The sequence below is a fragment of the Carlito syrichta genome, unplaced genomic scaffold (genome assembly GCF_000164805.1).
Source record: "Carlito syrichta isolate Samal-C Ts95f unplaced genomic scaffold, Tarsius_syrichta-2.0.1 Scaffold302821, whole genome shotgun sequence".
Classification (NCBI taxonomy): Eukaryota; Metazoa; Chordata; class Mammalia; order Primates; family Tarsiidae; genus Carlito; species Carlito syrichta.
This window is the reverse complement of record NW_007246917.1, coordinates 57,514-79,895: the sequence shown is the minus strand read 5'-3', so window position 1 is coordinate 79,895 and position 22,382 is coordinate 57,514. Positions and strand designations below refer to the sequence as shown.

General features: G+C 35.8%; 1 protein-coding gene across 1 annotated transcript in view; it reads right to left on the bottom strand.

Annotated features, from left to right (window-relative positions):
- MYO3A (myosin IIIA) overlaps window positions 1–22,382 on the bottom strand; it is a 95,618-nt gene that overhangs the window by 19,580 nt on the left and 53,656 nt on the right. The window contains exons 13-14 of the mRNA XM_008057162.1: window positions 18,483–19,377; window positions 16,555–16,699 (exon numbers count right to left, since the gene is read on the bottom strand). Coding sequence (XP_008055353.1) covers window positions 16,555–16,699; window positions 18,483–19,377 — 1,040 coding nt within the window. The remainder of the gene's footprint in view (window positions 1–16,554; window positions 16,700–18,482; window positions 19,378–22,382) is intronic.

The following is a 22,382-nucleotide window of genomic DNA, read 5'->3' as shown; positions in this document are numbered from 1 at the left end:
AAAAAAAAAAAAAAAAAAAAGAGTTGAAAAACTACCTATTGGATATCATGTTCACTATTTGAACGATGGGTTCAATGGAAACCCAAACTTCATCATCACACATTATACATATGTAACAAACCTGCACATGTATCCCCTGAATTCAAAATAAAAAAATAAAGCATCACCTTCTATGTTATCGCCCAAATGAATACTGCTCATTGGTAGGGCCCGCTCTTCTCTAAAAGTCTAATCTATTATTTTATGAAAATTTAGAACCTCAAACCATTAGAATTTTCAGATCTGATTTTAAAATACTGACCAAGAAAGAATAAATTTTGTCATCTTGTCTTGCTTTTTTCCTGTCAATATTGCCTAGTTCTCAAAGCTAGTATAACACTGGCAGAGCTTCTGGTGATCTGCAGGCTTGGTTGTTGTTCATAACAAGTGATGTGTTTACAGAGAGAATAGGTCTTTCACTAAGTATCTCTTATATAAAATCACATAAATATATTGTGATTTTTGACCACCACATTTGCTGACTATATTTGTGCAAGAATGTCTACTCCACAGGTACATTAGGATAAGGATGAGAGTAGAGTATGGTGCTTATGTGAAAGTGGCTACATTCAACAGACACCTGGGCATGTATTTCTTGGCAGGACTCTAAAAGCACTAGTAGATCATTATTGCATATAATAAAGGGGCAGTGATGATTCCTAATCCCCAGATGTAGAAATACATAGAGATACTGAATTGTCCCAAATCAAGTCTATCACATTAATCAAATCAAGTCAAATCTAATCAAATCAATTAATACTTAACACTTACTATATGTAAACAACGGTGAATGGCAGTGTAATCAGCTTCAACCAGGATGGAAGACTCAGATGTCTAACTTTTCTAGTTCCATGACCAGTCCACTAGGTGAATATACTTATCACAGCATTATTTATATTCTAACATTATCCAGTGCATTCATTTCAAAATTTATGCGAAATTGCTGGATGACAAAGGAAATCAGCTAGTTGGGAATACTTCAAAGAGGTATAAAGCATGAAACAATGCTAATTACAGAAAAGCTCAACAATCACGCATTACTGTCCTTCTTGAATAAAAAAATAAAAATATTTGTTAATGAGACCATGCTAATAGAGATTAGTAATAGACAAAAGTGAAAGCATTTTTCCAACCAATCCCTGGAGGTCCATCTTCTACTCTCTCTCTTCCATATCCACAGGAATAGATAAAGCAGGTAGGGGGAGTCCAAATATCAGAGCTATTTCTGGATTCATCTTAGACTGTCACAGGCATGAGGAAAAATGGTAAAGCCTGAATTCTTGGCACCACCATAAGTAGCAGACTTTTATTATTTTTATATCTCCTGGCTTATCATTTATCCAAGTACTGATTATTAAATAGCTTATATTAGGCTCTTGCAAAAAGTTTTGTCATTGGATCAGTCATATTGATTTTAATTACTCACTTGAATCTGAATGGCATAAAAAATATAGTATCAAATTATATATTACTATTTTTAGAAACATGAAAGTAGCCTGTGACTAAATTTTAACTGAACTTTAATATTATTTAAAGTGTGAATTAAAATATCAGAACATTACAATTGAAAAACAAAATAATTAAATTGAAGATGGTCAAGAATCTGAATAAATGCCATATGAGTGAAAAACAAAAAGATTCTTGGAATAAAGACATTCTTGATCTTGTCTCCGTTTTTTCATAAAATGTTCCCCATTCAGTTTGATTTCTATTAACATTCTATTGAAAATGCTTTCTAGAAGGTCAACGGTGCACTTCATTAACAGATCCAAAGGTTCTATTATCTCTGACCTCTTTATCATTTAATATTATTTACCATACCTTGCCTTCATGATTGAAAATGAGGTTTCTGAAGGCAGATGCCTATCTTATTCATCTTTGTATTCCCAGCACTTGTGGAAATGCTTGACACATAGAAGTGGCTAAAAAAGTTTGCTTGCCTCCTGGATGGAATCATCCCCTTTGAAGTTCTGTAAAGTTTCCACAGAGTACTCCATATGGATGACTTCTTAATGTACACCTCAGGTTGACACTCCCATCCCACAAGAGCCCCTGCCCTAATTTTTTATTTCCTACTGAATACATCCATCTCAGACTCTCAGACTCAAATGAACTAGGATGTTGTAAACTACAACCTCAGTGGCACCTGTATTTCTGTCTCCCAGGTTCAAAACATTGATGTCACCTTTGCCTCATCCCTCTTCTTCATTTCCTACAGACAAGCAATCATCAATTTCTGTAGAGTTTTGATGCATTCTTTGAAATGTCTAATATTCATCCATCATTTCTTCTTGTTTGCCATTGCCACCACTCTGGGCTAAATAACTCATTTAACAATTGTGTCAGAGTCTTAACTGGTCTCCATGCTTTATCTAAAAAATGAAAACCAGATTTTCCTTCCTTAAATATCACTTTAATTATGAAATTTTATTTTTCAAAAATTTATGATGCCTCTTTTTTCCTTCTTCATCAAAGCTTAAACTTCACCGGAATCCAGTTTCCAATTTTATCTTTTACTTTTCCCCACATGAACTATCTCCTCTAGTCAATACAGTTACCTCACTGGAGTCCTGACTCACCATGTTTATAGTCATAACTTTGCTTATTCTCACCTTCTCCTAGAAAAACTTTTAACAGTTTCACTGAAATTGCAAGCATCCTTCAATGCTCATCTTCAGTTCTATCTCTTTCTGGAAGCTTTCACTGACTGCCCAATGATCTCTCTGTCATTGAACACCAATGGCATGTGCTGGTTGTCCAAACAACTTGAAATCTGTAATAAGCTAAATTGTGTCCCGTCAAAATTCACATGTTGAAATCTTAATCCCTAGTACCTCAGAATTTGACTGTATTTGGAAATAGGGTCTTTAAAGAGTTAATTACATTAAAATGAGGTCATTAGGGTGGACCCTAATCCGATATGACTGGTGTCCTTATAAGCAGAGGAAATTAGGACAGTTATACACAAATGGAAGGCAATGTGAAGACAGAGATGAAAACAGCCATCCACAAACCAAGTAAAGAGGTCTCAGACACCTTGATCTTGGAGTTCTGGACTCCATAATTGTGAGGAAATAAATTTCTGTTGTTTAAGCCACCCAGTTAGTAGTATACTTTTTTATGGTAGCCCTGGAAAGCTAATATAAAACCCAATCTCAAACTTCTTGCCACTTGCTTTTTTTTACCTGTGATTTTTTTTTTAAAATAGTGAAACCAGAAGTTTCTGGATGATGGGGATCATGACTTAGGTTTTGATGTCTTCCTGCCATTTCACTGGTTGCCTGCATGTGGTAGATGTTTAGAGATGGTAAGAGGTTTGACTGCTTTACAGTTTAGAGACACAGAGTTGAGTAAATAGTAAATACATAATAATTTGTTTTCTGGATCATTATTGTCACCACATATAAAAATAAATTCCTGATGCTTTAAGATAAATGTCAATGAAAGAACTAATAAAACTCTTGAAAGAAAGTCCAGGAAAATTCATGAACAACCTAGGGATAGAAATATTTTGATCATAAAAGTCATAAAAAGGTAGACATGTCTTTCTATTAAAAAATAAGCAAGCCAGGCTTGGTGGCTCAGCCTGTAATCCCGCGCCTTTGGGAGGCTGAGGTGAGTGGATTGCCTGAGCCCGAGGGTTCGAGACCCGCCTGGGCAGGCAAGACCTCATCTCTACAATAAATCAAAAAATTAGCCGGGCGTGGTAGTATGTGCCTGTAATTCTGGCTACTCGGAAGGCTGAGGCGGAAGGATCGCCGGAGCCCAGCAGATTGAGGCTGCGGTGGCCGGGAGCGGCCACTGCACTCCAGTCTGGGCGACAGAGTGAGATTCCAACTCAAAAAAAAAGATAAGTAAAAGCCTTTTATGACAGCAAAGTCAAAAGACATGTGATAGACTTGGAAGGCTATATTTACAACACAGATAACAAAGGGTTGATATTTTTAATATGCAAAGAGTGCTAACAGATGACTACAAAAATATAGACCAACAGAAAAATGGGCCAAAGTAGGAAGCTCAAGATGAACAAATTCAAAAAGCAAATAAGCATGTGAAGTCACCTGAGTTTACCAGCAGACAACAGAATATAAATTAAAATAATAATGATATCATTTTATTCAGACATATTAGCCAAAACTAAAAAGAAGGATAACACAGGATATCCAGACAAGTACAGTCTCACAAAATGTTGAAGAAAATGTCAATTGTAAGAAACCTCTAGGAAGGCAATCTGTCAAAACTAAAAATTCTTTTTAACTTAATAATCTTATCACTGGGGATTTATCTCATGAAATTAAAATCCCAATATACAAGAACATTTAGAAAGATATTTACTGCAATATTTTTCATAGCAGCAAAAAACAGAAACAAAGGGAATATCTAACAATAGGGAAGAAGTTATACAATTATGGTGATTCATAAATAGACTATTATGTAGATATTAAAAACAATACATTATAGCTATTCTAGTTGATGTGCAAGAATTTCTGCCAAGATATTAAGTGACAAAAGTAAGCTGATTTAGTGTTTACATGATGATCCTATTTATATAAAACAATGATAAAAATTTCTCTAAGTTATGTATGTATATGTGCATATATTTTATGTATAAAATATATGAAATAATACATTTTATAATGAGTCCTCTCAGGGGATGAGTAATATGGGTTTGGAGGGGAAACAGGGAAGAAAACAAGAGAAAAAGAGAAGGCAACAAAAATACCTCTGCATTAAATAGAATCTTAGAATGTATGACATAGTTACATTCATGTAAAATTATAAATATGCATGTGGGTTTGTGTTTATTATAGAGATTTAAAAAGTCAAAATGCATTGAATTTTCAGAATTTTGGAAAATCTAATCTTAGACTTAGTTTATTGATTCTTTTTCTTCACCCAGATAATCTAAAGTAGAGGCCTGGATATTTTTAAAGACTGCTGTACTTAGGATATTGCCATGCAAAGTGGGCAGCCAATAAATGAAAATTACAGTGAATGTATTGTATTCAACAGAGTCTGATTGCGTAGGTTAAATTCCTTCAGATTATTTTTTTCTTAAGAGCAAACTTCCCATGAGTTTATTAACTGAAAATACTTCAGAGAGGCATACGTTTATTTGCCCTCTAATGGGTCTGTGAATTTTTGTTCCTTTGGAGGAATGCAAACGCTGTCTTCTAACATCATCCTAACCCCTTAATTACAAAAGTGACATAAACATTTATAATCACAAATTATCAGCAGCATATCAATGTTGGCACTAGCAGAATTACGTTTGTGACTATTTTGTGTGAGTGCATGATAAATATTAGCTTGTAGAGGTTATTGCTGTATTAAATAAACAGAAGGTAAGATATTTATTTATACTGTAGTTCTGGTAATAATTTCATTGTATTTTAATTTACCAGAAATGCATCTTTTTTTGGATAACGAATTGCCTAACACCTCAACATTTTTGCATTTAGAAGAAAGAAGATAGATTTAAACATTGTCAGTATTTGCTTTAGAAAATTAAATTTCAGTATTATTCTTTTATCTTAATGATAATGACACTATTTTACTTAAGTATATATGTAGCATATAATTTAGAGAAGCATCACATTTCTGTCAGATATTAGCAGAAATCCACTTGTTACTGTAATTCTTTCTTTAAGAAATGAATTCTTTGTTTTTTGTAAATTTCCATTTCCTCTTGACAGTCTGTGACCTTCAAACAATATATTAATATTGACCTCCAGGCAATCTTAGATGGGAAGAATCTTCATTGGGGCATGTTAAAGGCAGACTCACTCTAGTTATGGTTCCAACCTGCCTTTTGGAAGCGGCAGCTTCTTCCATTCACCTCATCTGCCCTTCAACCACGCTGGCCAATCTGGCACTGGCCCCCAACTTAAAGAAAACTGTACACAGGTTCTGAGCTTGTGGTGGACAGCACAGTTCTGAAATAGTCCTCTGCCTTGCACCACTCCCTCCTTTGGCTCCTAGAGGCATGTTCATTTCTCTCTCTCTCTCTTTTTTATGATACAGGGTCTTGCTGTGTTGCCCATGTTGGTCTCAGACTCCTGGGGTCAAACGTTCCTCTTGTCTCAGCTTCCCATGTAGCTGGGATTACAAACGTGAGCCCTTAATTCTCATGCTTGCTCTGGATTTGACTTCTTGCTTCTACTCTGTGGTCTCTGTGTTCTCCTGAGTTTACCTGGGGTGAATTGAGCGTGGGTGCTTGTCTTCCTCTGAACATTCTTAGAACTTAAGGAATCTGACTCAGTCTTCTCTGATCTTCTCAAGAGGCAACTACCAGCCTCCAATCCCATTCTGAACTGCACAACCCAGTCCTTTTGCTTTTTTTCCCTGCAAACTAAATATTGATGTCCCAGGGCCAGCTTACACTTGTCCCTATCCTGTAGGTCATGGGCTTTTAGCTTTTGGCCACTCTTTGATTTGGGTACTTTGCATCAAAACCCAGAGCCTTAAAAACTGAACTTTACAGGCTCGGTGGCTCAGCCTGTAATCCCGCGCCTTTGGGAGGCTGAGGTGAATAGATTGCCTGAGCTCGTGGGTTCGAGACCCACCTGGGCAGCAAGACCTCATCTCTACAATAAATCAAAAAATCAGCCGGGCGTGGTAGCGCATGCCTGTAATTCCGGCTACTTAGAAGGCTGAGGCGGAAGGATCGCCAGAGCCCAGCAGGTCGAGCCTGCGGTGACCGGGAGCAGCGACTGCACTTCCAGTCTGGGCGACAGAGTGAGACTCCAACCCCAAAAAACCAAACAAACAAACAAAAAAACAAAAACACACACAAAAACCAAAAAAACCCTGAACTTTTAGATTTTCAATTACAGTCTTAGGTTTAGGTAAGGAGCTGCCCCAGCCTATCTTTCATATCTCTTCCCAGTTATGGCAGGAAAAAAAAGCAGGACAAAGCAGCCTGTTTTGGGAGTGAGAACAGAGATACGCCCTCTGCATCACTGGTCTCTTGGACATGATCATATCTGCCATCTACTTCTGTCATCTCCCTTGTGCTGAGGTCATGGATTAGAATCCTCAAAGGCTAGTTTTGTTCTAGCCCTTGGAGTTAGATTACACGTTTCTCTCAGCCACCTTGCATATATGTGAACAGTTTGCAAAATCGGGCACCATCACAGAAACACGTGAGAATGCACATGATGATGCCAATAATGTCTTGAGAATGCCATCTTTGTTGGGGACAGTGAACTTTCATGTGGAACGATGTGAGTAGTCTTCTGTGTCTGACCTTCCATAGTCAAACAACAAAAATACATGTTCACTTGCCTATAGATTAAGGAAAACTCAGAGGTCGCATCTAAGACCCATAATTACCTCTTGGCTATTTTTTTCAAAATAATGTGGATCTTAATTTGTCTGAAAAAATATTTAGATATATAGCCTGAGGTAAAAATGTATGTTAATTTTCCCTAAAGAGTCAAACTTTAAACAATTATTTATTTACTGCTTCTAGTCATTTTCTTAGATTGACCCTATAAAAACACAAAGTTGAAAAGCATTCTCTGATTTTATACACACAATATTTAGTTTTTTCTTGCCCTCTGCTCATACTTCATAGCACACAGATAACAGAGTTTTTGGCCTATCAAGATGAAACATAATATATCAATATTTTTAAAGAGCCATTATTCATTATTAGAGCATGTCTGGTTACAACTAGTTGGAGGAGATATTAAGCAAGCTCAGCTTTCAATAGCTTGAGACAGTGTGGCAGCAAAGATCACATTTCTAGAGATGAATCTCTAGTCTTATCACACCTGTCTGTGGAAGCTCACATCAAGTTGCAATAATATTATTCAAATTCTTCATTTTATATAGAAGTGAAGTCAAGTTAATTTTATATAGAAGGGATATATCTACTCTAGTGAAGAATGAGCATCTTGTTCTCACTCAACTAGTCACTCAGTTCTAGAGCTCTATGTGTAGGTGCTCTTGTTGCTAATGAACCACCTCATGTATGAGAAGATTAAGCTGACTTACTTACAGTATTACAATTCTAATTCTGTAATATTTTATTCTGTAGTTAGATTAGCTAGTAGTTTGCTAAGGTTATTGTTTGAAAAATGAATTTTAAAGGCTGTTAATATTCCATATATGAATGTGTCACTACTTATTAATCATTCTCTTATTGTTCCATTTTATTTCTTGCCATGTACATAAATTTTTTTTCAGCTCTGATTATTTCCTTAGGTTATGTTCTCATAAGTGGGCATACTGGGTCGATGATATAAACTATTTCAGAGGGTTTTTTGTGACATATTGCCAAATCATTTTTCAAAATGTTAACTGTTTATCATCTTACTATATTTTTGGTAATAATAGGATAAGCACATTCTCTTTACTCTTAAAATTTTTTTCATATTTGCCATTTTCATAAGTAAAAAAAGGTAACCTGTTATAATTTAAATATATTTTTTATTCCTAGAATGGTCATACATATCCTTATATTCCATCTGCATTTTTTTCTTTTGTAAATAAATTAGTGGCTTGTGCCCATTTTCCAATTGGTAGTATTAATGTTTTTCCTAGAGATTCATAAAAGCTCGTTCTACATTAAACAGGATAACCTTACGTTTGTTCTAGATATCTTAACCAGTTTGTCTTCTACTCTTGAACTTTTAATGATGCCTTGATGAATTTTTCATCATTTTAAATAAATTTCTAGAAGGCTGTAATGCTTAAGAAATCTAAACTTTTCAGTTTTTCTTTGTAAGTCCTCTTATTCCTTCTTACGCTATGCCCTTTTCTTTGCAGAGGTTTTTGAAAACTCGGTTCACAGCATCTGATTTCTTTTGGTTGGTTTGTTTATAATTACACTTAAATGATTAATGTGTTTGGAAAATATTTGGGTATTCAGCACAAGTTAAAAGTCTATCATATTTCTTCTTCCCAAATCACAAAAATTTTAAGCATTATCTATCTATTTCTTATTGATTTGTGATGTATCTTTTTGTAACTGACAGGTTTTTATAAGTACCCCAGTCAATTTTGGGGCTATTCTGTTCCATTAATCTGTGACTGATTTTTATAACAAAGATATATGGTTTTAATTATTATAGCATTACATTATTCATTTTACTATCTAATAAAATCATTTTTATGTATAGCTATTTTTTTCCCCTAAAATTTACAAATGATCTTTAGGTACATTTTCTTGAGTTCCAAAGAAAATCTCATAGAGATTTTGAATGCAATTTTTTAAAAACAGAAAGTAATTTTAGAATGGTAATGTTTACAGTATCTTATCTCCAATTCAGAAACACAATGTGTGATTCCATTATGCATCTCTTCTTTTGTTTCCTTGTGGTTTTCTTGAAAGCTATTTCAAGGTATTATTATTATTTTTTGCCATTGCTTCCAGTAAGCTCTTTTTCCACTATAAATTTTTATAGGAAACAATATCTGTGTATTTATATATCATTACTGAATTCTGTTGCTAGTACTAATTATTATTTTGGCTTACTTTCTGCATTTTTAAATGTGAAATTCATGTTACCTAGGAATACTCCTACAATCCTATCTTCTCTTAAGTTATACCTTTTAGAAACTTCTCATAGCTGTCTTATTGCATTAGCTAGCAATTTCCAAATAACATAAAAAAGTTTTATTACTAGCATTCTTATTTTAATCTTGCTTTTTAATGAAATTGCTTCCAATGTTTTATAATTAATTGGAATATTGACAGTGAGTTCAAAAAATAAATTATTCATATTGTTAAAAAACTTTCTATTTTTTATTTAGTAAGAGGTTTACATTTATCAGTACTGAGTGTTGGATTTATTGAAAACAATTTGAGTATTTATCAAGATGACTTTTTTCTTTTGACCTTTTGATACGATGTTGTATTAACATGTATTATTTGGACAGTCTTTTAATGTTGCATTCCATTAGCTAGTACCATACTCAGTTTTACCTCTAAATTCATAGCTGAGATTGATTCATAGCTTTTGTGAAAAGTTATTTGTCAGACTTTTGTTCTGGGATAGATGAACTTCATAATATAAGTAAATTTCTATAGTTTTCTCTTTTTCTCAAACAGAACACACATAGTGTGAGATCTAACTGTTCCATGAATGTTTGAATGCATTTGCCTAAAATACTATGAGTCTCGGAAACTTTGTTGGAGGCCATTCTTTGAACAGACATATAATCATACAGTAGATCCTTACTTAATGATATCAACATGTTTTTGAAAACTGCAACTTTAAGCACAATGACATATAATGAAACTAATTTTACCATAGGTTAATTGACATACATGTAAATTAGTTAAGTTCCTATGGCATATTTATGGTCCCCAAACATCATAAAACTTCTAAGTAAAGACTAAAACATATCAAATATTAAATACTAAAATAAATGTGAGCTATATCTACATCTAAGAAAGAGTAATAAAAGCAAGCAATTAATTACCCAATTATTCCAGCTCGAGGTCATGGGTGGCCAAGCCTATCCTGGCAGCTGAGGGTCTCCAGGTAGGACCTAACTCTAGATAAGATGCCATCCTATTGCGGCCCCACTCACATCAGCATCTACATTCACTCATACAAGAACCATGTAGACACGTCAATTCACCTAACATGCACATCTTTGGTTTGTGGAAAGAAACTGAAGTGACTAGAGAAAACCCATACAGGACATAGGTAAACTGCAAAACTTGATACAGTGGCCTTGGCTGGAAATTGATTTTTTTTCTCATCAACATTTTAATGATATTGAACAAAATGATCATATTGGAGGACCTGCTGCATTTCCTATCTCTTTTCCATATTTAAACTTCATGCACAAATTATGAAATTGCTTGCATTCATAATTGAATACCAATATTTTAGTGTTTTCAACTATAGTTGTAGCATTGTTCTTATTTCTATTTTTGTAGCTTTCAAAAATAATTAGTCAAGAATTTGTCTATTTTGTTGTCTTATTTTTTAAAAATTTTAGTTCATTTAGACAACTGTATATTTGTCTTGTCATCATTATTTCCTATTTTTCCTGGGATTGAATATTTTCCTTTCTTTAAAAGCATTTCTTAATTTATATCCTTTTTTCATTTATTTCCTCTTTATTAATAATGAAAACAGAAATCTGGCTGCTTCCCATTCATATCCTTTATATGTAACTATTTTTACTTTTATTCTCTTGAAATAACTTATAACTCTAATTATAATTTCTTTACTTTGAATTATCTATTGATTTGTAATTTGCAAATTTGTTTTTTCACTTCTTTCTCAATTGCATCATGGTCAGAAAAACATAACCTGCTTCAATTCTAGTTTGGGGGCATTTATAGACTGGTACCATATGTCTAATTATAAGAACAATTAAAATATACATGTATATATACGCTCGGTATTTTTAAAGAATGGCATTTTCTCTAGTGATATAAAGTTGTAAACATACTATATATGAATTTATATTATTTGCTATATTATTATACTAAATATACTGTACAATTTCCCTTTGAATTGATCTTGTATAGCTGAGTAATATGGTGTTCAATAAATTTTTTAAAAACTCAGTTTCTAGTGTTGTTGATGTTGGTCATGTGTGTGCTTGCATTTTTAGCAAATATTTAGTGGAAAGTTGGGAGGAAGTATTGTTCATAGCTTTTTGCTTCCATGCTAATTGTAGCTTAGAACAGATAAAGATTATGAGATGAGGATAAATAATTTGGATGCAGAAAATGTATCTGTTTCCATCTAGAGCTTAGTGTTTTCTCTGGACTAATTCAATTAACTTGTCAGAATCTATATTTTATAGTGTAAATTTATGTAAAGCAAACTGCTTTTATATAATTAGTATGTAAGGTTGTGAATAAAATCATTTCTTTTTGGGCATTGAAAGTTGTTTTTATAAGAGTTTTGGGGAATTAGTATTACTTCTTATGAAGAAAGAAGAGTAGCAAATAAACATAGGAAGATGCATGTTCACCAGAGGTATGTTGGGTAGGAAGCAATAAACTTCTGAAATCTCTTTAGTTTCTACTTTTAGTGAAAAACATTCCTGTAAAATATATAAGCCAATATTATTTCAATTACCTGACTTTCACATGCGTGTGTGTCTATAGATACATGAGGAGATGTATTCTTAGATAGTTTGCAAAATGCCTTTCTAGGTACCAGCATAAAATGGTAAAATGATAGGGAAACCTAAAAAAATAAAGTGTATCAACTCTGCACCATTATAACTGAACATATTAAGATTACTGTATGAATCTAAAAGACATAAAATTTAAAAATAAATAGAAAGTTGCTATTTTTCCTCTGAAAGTAACATAAAAGCACTTTTGTTAGATCAACTCTATGTGTGAATGGTAAGGGATTGCTTTGATTTAGTGTTGAATTTACTGATGATATTATGTAAATGAAGCAAAAAATACTTTTTACCATTCTAATTTTTTAACCTTGCAGCCCATTAAAAAATTATAGCCTGTTGAATAGTCATTGTAAAATGAGAAAGAGAATATGCTTCTATGTTACCAGGGTTTATTTGTACTATAATTAATCTTTTTTCCCTCTTCACAATAGTCAACACAAATTGCCAGGTGTGCCATAATAAAAAGAAACATCCCCCAAAAAGGAGCACTTTACAGAGAGAAATAATGCAATGCTGTGATGTCACTGCATATTTATGAATACAGCAGCATTTATTAGGATCTATGATCAAACAACCATGCTCTAGTTACATATACCCTATACTGTATTTCTCTCAATGAAAATATAGATGTAGTTAGCTCATATTTGTTTCAATTTATAACAATTAACACAGATAAGTAGTTTATGTATTTATTTTATTTTATTTTTAAACTTCATAATTAGCTTATCAGCTTTCATTTGGACATTATTTTACTCTTGGCACTTTTGCACATTTAAAAATATATCTCAGAAAGAGTTCCTTATAAAATTAGATTGCTGTTTGTTATGATTCATTTGACAAATTTAATTGTCTAGGGCTTTTTGTTTATTTTAGAATAGGTGAGAAGCTTTTCTAGGCCACTTTACATAATCCAACTGAGACTTACCAAGTTCTTGTATGTAGCAATTATTAGAAGATGGCTGCAGAGTTTTGAGAGGCATAAGATAAAAGTTTAGATGGTCCTTAGGCTATTTAAATTACAGCATTATTTGTAAATGAGCTTGATTTTTGTTTTCCAAATGAAATATCTCTTGGGGAGGCATGGTTTGCCATAAAGGACAACAGTGCAGTGGTGGCCTGTTGAAATTCAGCACATCAGCTAAATCTGCCAGCATTGTTCCTCTGTAGGCGAGGGCAGTTACTTGCAAGGCAAAGTTTTAAATTCTGTGGTTAGCAATTTTGATTAAGGAGACAGGACATCTACTTATGATAAGACCTTTTTTTTCTGACAGGAGTTTAAAAGCAGACAATTATAAAAATGAATAAACATTTAAAGAATGCAGCATTACACCCTTTGTTTTGATAAAAACCAAACTTTAAAATCCTTACTCTATGGACACAGTACTTAGCTCTACTATGTTTGAAAGAAATTAAGCATCTTTTCACTTAATTATTAAGCAGTTATTGAATGTCTATTGTGTGGTGGATAAATGAGTGTGTAGGGCATTACATGATCCAGCTTGCAAAGGGTTGAGAATCTATTAAGAAAGACAAAAACTAATATGCATGAAATAACATGTAAATGCACACTGTGGTACTGTTAATCTACTCCCTCCAACAGTGTGCACCTGAATTCCCATATGAAATTGGTGATGACTGTAAACTGTATAATGAAAACTGTGGAAAAATCACTAGAACTGGAGGAATATGAAACTGGTGGCAAGAATCCTTGGTTTAAATGTGGTCAGGAGATTGGCACACATAGGCTATCTTATTAAAAAAGCAAAAAACAAAAACTACAGTCTGAAATTTAGGATGGGGCTTGCCTACAGCAGCATAACCAAAGATACAATCATGGATCTTAGAAATTATTTCTAAGAAATTCTAGTTAAACTCAGTTGCCTGCAGGGATTAAACATGGACCAAGCAATATTTGGCCCGATTCATGACCTCAGTTTGAATTCTTTGAAGTATATGAATTTTTATAAGCTATAAGCCATTCAAAGATTTTTTAAAAAGCATAAATTGTCAAAATGTATGAACATAGATTATAGACACAAATATTGGGGATGAATTTCTCTAAAAGTAGCCCAATGATTATTTGCATCCACCTTTCCATCTGTTCCTATTCTGATATTTAAATAACATCCAAATAATTCAGCAAGTATTGTTAAAGAGTAGGAAACAATTCAGGCGTAAAAATATATAACTTAATTTTCCTAAAACTAGACTTAATTTCTACCTCTTAGAACTCATTTCTACTTTCTAGCATTAAATTATTTCTAAGAAATTCTAGTTGAACTCAGTTGCCTTCAATGTTCTTAGTGTCTTCTTAGTGGACTTACTCATTTTAGGTTTTGGACCCTCTCCTCTCCACCACCATCTAAGTTAGGAGCTGGGATTAGGGGACTTCTCCAGCTTCATGGCATTAATAGGGAGAGGCCATTTTTTCTGCTGCCATTCTTGGCTAATCACTGGCATCTGCTGCATAACTTGTCCTGGCTAGTCTATGGTCGCTGGACGGCATCTCCCAATGTCTTCCCTTGCTCTTGCTTCTGTGTTGTTAGGTCCACCCAGATCCCTCCGTGTCTTTAAGCCACATCAGGTCCTCTCCCAGGCATTTTCTCTGCTATTTTTAAGGACATGAGACAATTTAGATGTTCGCCAACTTAGTCTTAAACAAGTGTAGTAGAATATATAACCTTTTCCTATACAGAGAACAAAAAGATCCTCTCTCTAAACCTGAAGGGTTAAAGAAATATTTCTGAGTTACAATCTTCTCCACACAAGCTAAGAATTAGTTTCTGATATTCTTCTTAGGTCCATTAAAAACCAAAAACCAAAAACAAAACAATAGAAGATTCAATAATACAGTGAACTAATTTGAGTTTCTAATAAAATTCTGCCACTTCCCAGGCCCATTTTAAGTCTCTGAGATGTTCAAAAGTGAAGGCCCTGGCAGTGCCCCTCCCAACCCCAGTACCTCTCCTCTTTGGCTGTGGACTGGGGCAAACTTCCTGACTTTTCTTACTTCCCCACACCATCTGCACCTCCCTGTCCCACACTCACCAGTGCTGCCACTTATGTGACCAAAAAGGAACCTTAAGTCCCTGCTTTCCCCATACTCTGGCCCCACCAGCATGCTCCCTCGGCACAGGCCATTGCAGCAACTAATGGAATATGCCTCTGGGCTCTAACTTGCTAGGTTCTCTTCTTCACAAGAGGCTCTAGGCTAGAGCCGGAGAGCAGGATGACAGCAGGGGTGAAGGGCACTGAAAAACCTTTTGTGGACAGCTTCACTACAGTTCTTGACTTGAAACAATGTGGCAGAATAATTGACTGAACCTTTAAGCTATTTCTCCTTCCTCCCATATCAGGCAAATAGCCAAGTTCATCTTAGTATTTTTCTGTGTCAGAGATTTTTGAGGGAAGAGATCAGAAGCTTCATGAGGCCAGCAGTTCTTCTCTCTTTGGTTAAGAGCCAAAGTCACTGCAGAGATGATGTCAGGCATCCTGGGGGTGTAGTGAGAGAGTGGAGGGTCTCCAAGAAAGCAAGGTGAAATAAATGCAGATTGCTAGGAGGCAGAGTCAACAGGGCTTTGAGCTGTGGGACTCCTGAACCTTTTAGTGACAACATCTGGGGGAAGTAATGAGACTACAAACAGAATGGCCACCTGGAGGGGGTGTGGACAAGTCAAGACTTCAGACTCGCCAGTGTCCAGGTTCCGTCTGCAGGGGGTAGGAGCAGCAGGGCCTCCCCAACTTGAAGGGGTCATGGAGGCCAGCTGGAATGATGAGTGTCTTAATGGTAACTTCATGGGCAAATGACCAGTGACAACAGGCTCTACCTGATCCTTCGGAGGTGCTTAAGGCCTTAGGATTTTTGCACAGCCCTGGGGAAGGGAAGTCTAAAAATGACTGAGATTGAATTTCCCCCCAAATTTAGTGTGATGGGGACAGAGTGTAACTGAGGTTGATTAGAAGAAAATATAATAGTCATTTCTTACGTATTGGTGTTTTGTATCTTCCACACTCTATACTCAAGATTGCAGACATTGACAAAAGGAATAGATATATTTCACTTGTTTGCTATTTCTTACCAAACCAGCACCTTAGCCCACCCTTTTAAATTCCATTTTGGTGTCATATGCCAAGTTCTAGTTAAAGTGTATATGAGGGGAAAAAAGATAAAAATAAAAAGAGGAGGAGAATAAAGTCAGAGAAGGTAGGAGGTAGGTAGAAACATTCCAAAAAAATTTGTATCTGCTTATAAGAGATGAAATGGAATAAAGGTTCTCTCCAAGACAGAACATAGTCACTTCAGATCTGCTATAGAATAAAGGTGGAACACTAATAAATAATAACATATCAGGAATTTTCTTCCCTTGCAGGAAGTTCTAACTACTGATTATTTTTTACCTGCGAGGTACTGCTGAGAAGAAACCCGTCTATTAATTGGCTTATGGGGAGAGACACCCAGATAAAGTGGCTTCAGTTGTTGTGACAAAACCATTTCATTCAATTTTTTCTGCAGAATGAAATATTCTTCAGATAACTTTGATATCTAAAAAGAAGTCCATGTGTCAGATTAAAGCAAGGAAAAGCATTCAGGTAGCTTTGCAGATACACTGGGAGCTTATAAATTCCTTACCAGCACTTCTGGCACTCTCATGTTTCTCTCCAGAGCCCATCCTGACTCTTGAGACAAGGTCTAATAAAGTCCTCACCTGACACAACCTCACCTTTGAGTTACTTGCCCACCCCACATTTTTCACTAAACACTGCCAAACATGTTGGGTTATGTGCAAATTCTATCTTGATCAACTCCTCTTCAGGGTTCCTAGGATCTGGCTTTTTGTCTCTGCCACTCTGCTGTGTTTGCCTTTCTGCTTCTACCCTGTGGACCTCCTTTTGCTGCTCCTTCCCTTCCTTTCCAGTCTTCTTAGCCTGACTTCAGGGCTACTCTCTCCTGGGCCCTCTCTTTCTACTCTGCTCCTCTGCCTCTTTCTTGTCTGCATCTCAGCTCTGATAACATGACTGTCCTGATAGGTTGAACGTAGGGCTCCTACTTCTCTGCCTCTAGCTTTGTCTCTATGGAGTGTTGAACCTACTCCCATAGGGTTATTGGCCAGCTGTAGGTGCGTGGCTTGGTAATTCTACATCTCCTTAGTGTCTCTGTTGCATAGCGGATCTGGGTTCTAATCCCTGATTGGTCTTTGGAATTAGAATATCTGTGCACCAGGAAAAGGAAGGATCACATGTACATTAAACTCACTATTTCCATGTGCTTAAAAAAATAGAACAGGAAGGGGCTAGGTAAATTAATCAATGGTAGATCTCTACTGATAGTTGGAAGTTGGAGATGTCTGGGCCACACCTCTAGCACTATGGAGGAGTCTAAGAGCAGTTGGTGTGCTTTCTCATAGGCTCAGTCACCATCAGAGACAAAAAGCAGAGCTTAGGAGTGTTAGACGATCCTTCTTTGAATTAACCATTATGATATTTCTTCATTGGATACCATGGCAGTTCATATATTTTAGAGGTTGCCTAATTAAAAGTCTTCACTTTATGCAGTAGGAAATAACAGTACTGAAACATAAAGTGATTTTCTTAAGGTCAAATACCTAGAAAGGGAAAGGAGGAACTGGAATTGGCATTTTTCAGGAGCTGGTTCCTGTGACCTGTCCACAGAACTAATTTATCAGAGGTGCATGTATATATCATCAGAAGCCCTAAAACCTGCTGCCTCCTATTCCCCCTCTAGAAACAGCTGAAACATGCCTACTACCAGCACGAGATGTCCTCCAAAAGGGAGTTTTTCTCTGTGGTTCTGCTTTGTGATTCCTTATTGTCCATTACTGCTCACTGTCATGATGTAGCATGCAAACTTTCAACTTCAATGCATTTTTGACTCAGTATGGCTACAGAGCTAAACTTGATGCCTAATTATGTCTTCTCAAATTTGAGAAAAGGAGAAAGCATAGACTTTAAGAGATTTAGAAACTTTAAAAAATTTTTCTATGAGCTCTGATCAAACGCTCACAGGAACATCAAACTTTGCACTGTCAATTCTCAGCATTTTAGTACGCAGTATAAACCTGTCTCTAGTATCTTTCACTACACAAAGTTTCTATCATATTTTACACTTTATATGATTTTTATCATAGTAAAGTGGGTGAAAAGTTCATGGATGTTTGAATAGCACAATCCTTGAGATAGTTTATTAAAACAGTTTGTAGTCTCACAAACCACAGATGAAACAATATACAGTTAACTATTAGTTTAATTCTGCTATTTTATAGATCTCAGATAGTTTTATTAGTAAAGAAATTTGTTTATACACATACCTGTTTTGAAAAAATTGCTAAATCACGTGCTTCCTTTTCTGAAATTGCTTTTGCGTCTTTGTTATCCAACATCTTAATATTATAGGTTTCTTCATGTTTTGTGGGGTAGGAATACAAACTGGGAGTGTTTCTTGTTACTTCTGCTGGTGTTGTAACGATCTTTTGATTCTCAAAAGAAGAAGACATCCCATCTTCCCTTAACTGCTGCCTTCTCTTGTAACCCCGGTATTTGCTCTGAATGAACACTGCTGCTTTATCTTCTTCTTCCTGGGTCTGTACTACTGGTTCAGCTTGCCTCTCTTTGATTGTCCCATGCCTCAGATGGCCTCTCTCCTGGCTGCATATCGGTGCATTCTGGGTAACTACAGATGTCTTCTTTTCTTTTTCCTTACCATTTGCATTTTGATAAACTGACCTTTGGCTAAGATTAGGTTCTAAAGTTTTTTTAAAAGAAGTTTCATTCTCAGCTAACCAAAGCCCTGGGTAGCTTGGCTTTTCTGATATGCCCTTTCTGTCTAGATATGCTGCTTTTGATTGTTCAAAAATCCTTTCCTCTGTGTACCTCTGATAATAATTCACAGCCTCTTCTTTCTCCACTTTCCTTAGTTTACTGTTGTCTTCCAGGTCTTTGATAGATTTCTGTTTAGGGCTTTCTTCTGCCCAAGGGTCCCCTACAAGGTTCAATTCTTGATTAGCCTCTTCCCCATACACATTATTCATTTTTTTCAGAGTGTGATATCCTCTGTTGTTACTCTCAACAGCATTAGTGGCTTCCATTTCCATTTTGAAAGTAGAAGTCTTCACTACAGATGTATTCCCTTTATTATTTGGAGCTGAATTGACTTTTTCATTAGTAGAGACTGCATTTTCTGTTTGTTTCTTCACAAAAGATTCCCTGTGTAAAACAGATTATATCTGAATATACGGTACTAAAGTAGAGTTTATTTTCTGGCAGTGGTTACATGCTACATAATGGCGAGAGAAAGACAAATGAAACGAAGAAAACTCAAAATAAAAATGTATCATTTCATGTTAATCAAGTACTTCTCAAAATTTTCTCTTTGGTGAGAACTGCAATGGTTACTCAAATAGTGAGAAAACCAGATTCTACTTAGAATAAGAAATATTCTGGCATATGAAGAACCATTTTTTCATTTCATGAGATATCAAAATTCTAGGAATTTAATCTTTTCAAAATATCCTTTTCAAAAAAAAGTGATGATATGTTGTGGAAAATATACCTAGTTTTGAGATCAGTAAGAAGAATATATTCACTACACTGACATACTGTACTTTAATAAGCACTAAGTTTGCTGATCACAGGAACTATCTTGTAAAATTAAAGGAAAAGCAATGTCCTTGCTATAGTTCATAATCTTGTAATATGTTGGCCAAAATTTCAAAATTGTTACTTTGCCAATATACTTCCAAAATAATTTCCCTTTAACTTGGAGATAAGGTCTTCACTATGCTTTTTTTTTTTTTTGGCCAGGGACAAAACCCTTACAAGAGCAACACAGCCAAGAAAAAGGTGTTAAGGTAGAATCAAAATGTCATAACCTGACACTTGAAATGCTAACACTTCTCCCTACTACTTAGGGGGCTTTAGCCTAAAACTTTTCACCTTTGCCAGGAAACCCATGTGAGAGTTTGGGTTTTTTTGAATCTGTTTGAGAAGAAGGACTCTTCTTTGAGTCAAAACTGGAAAAAGCTACTCAGACACCGTTTTCTTTGTTCTATTGGCCACTCCTAGGCCTACTATGCCATCCCTAAGCTCATACAGGTGGCATCACAGATTCCTGTCAGATCGGTCGGAAAACTAGGTAGGGAACAAAATATCCCTATAGTTTTGATAAATGGCTATGTCAGTGTTTTGAATTCCTCCATAATACATCTCTTCCAAAGAATGCCTATTTTACTCAAAAGACAACTAATGAGAGAAGATATACATGCAGTTTCTGACTACATCCCAAAAAATCCATTTATAAGTTTTTTTTGATACTCTAAATGCTTTTTATTGGTGACATCTTGCTGTACAGTGCTGAAATTCTCACAACAGTTACATGCCTGGATTCAGGCTACAGGACACTCTATGCCTGTGGTTAGCACAGCACTTGAAGTACCTAAAGCCCAAGTGCTACGATGCTTTTGAAGATCAGCCTTTTAGAGTTCAGCCCTGAAGGGCTGGAGATCTCCCCTGACACCTGCTGGAGAGGCCTGCAGGACTAGATCATTCTCTAGCTTCTAGATGGTTTTCTGGGTCACAAATCAGGGCTCTGTCAGTGAAGGGTAAAGCAAAAACAAGAGCTACAGGTAGCTGGGGGAAAAGGGAATTCAGAAGTTGTAAAGGTCTGAGAGCACCAGCCTGCAGATCTCCAGAAAGGTGTGTGTCAGCCCCCTCCCCCATACCCCCTCCACTCCCTAATCTTCTTCTTGCCTTCCTCTGAGCTTCTCTTGACTCCTTGCTTGTATTTCTTTTATGTCTGACTTTGTGGTCCACTTTCTATGACAGTTAGCCAAGTAAATATCAAATTCTCCATCCTAAACTAGTAGTGATAGTTTCTCATCCACATTTGTGTGCCCCAAGATGGATCTCATGCCCAGTAGATGCTTAATAAGTATCTGCTAAATTGAAAGCAAATCTCTGGTATCCTCAGAAGAAAGGTAGTAACAAATCAGTATCTAAGTGAATATCGACATCCTTATTAAATATAATAAATCCAAATAATAATTTAAATTCTACATATAGTAATTTCTAGAAGAATTAAACTTAGTTCATCTCGCTTCCATTTGTAACCAGTTTAGATTTCTCCCAGACTCCTGTACTTCAGACTCCTGAAGTACAGGAATCACAGGTAATATCCACCCTTCTGCTCCTGAGGCAGTCTTGTGATCTTTTTGAGGTTGCTGGACTGTTTCATAGCCAGTAACAACGAGAAGCAAATCATTTGGATCCTTGTAGACAATGACAAGAGCATATATGTAGGTCTCACAATACACAGAAAAACTGAAAATGCCAAGTGCCTATACATTTCAGATAACCATTCATGTTTGTCAAATAAGGAAATGAGGAGTGTGGGTGAACGTGAGGGAAGAAGGTGAGAACTCATCTATGAGACCATCTATGAGACCACTATTGGCAGCAGGGGCAAGAGAAGATTAGATGTGGGTATGTCGGAGAGAAGGAAGCCATCTCATTCTTTCACCCTTACGATGGCCAGTTCTGATGTTAAAGAGAGAGGTACTGAGGTTGGGGTTGGAATGATCTTTATCTTCCTGGATAACAACTAATTGGACAACATCTTTGATCGATTCAAGTTTCACCACTTAGGCAAAACTCTAAATATTTTTTTCCCTTCCCCTAATCACTACCAGCCAAGGCAGGGTTTCTTCTTCCTCGCTTCCACTTCTCCACTTTTATATTTTTATATCAGAATCAACCCACTTTACTAGAGTCATGTGTTTATTGGTCATTTTTTTCCCAGAATACTATGAGAAATTTGAGGATAAAGGTTTTGTTTCATGTACCGGTGTGCCCCCACTGCCTAGCGTAAAGCCTGCAGAATAAATAAAATTCAAGTGGATTTGCTAATATGCATTTGGAATTACAGACATGAAAGCTCAGAAGGATGGGTAGTTGGTGATTATGACCTAGGGGCCAGTGGTTATGGGAATGAACAAGAGGGCCCAGGGACACATTTAGATGTGGAAGAGGATTCAAATGTGGGGAGAGGAGGAGGTATTAGTAAAGGACACTCAGAATCAGGGGCAGAATAGTAGAAAGCAGTCTGGGGAAAGCCAAGGAAGGAAAACCTTGAGAAGGAAAGCTTGGTTATCAGTGTGATGTCAATACACTCCCAAATAAAATAACGAACACAAAAGTGGACCCTGGGTGTTCAC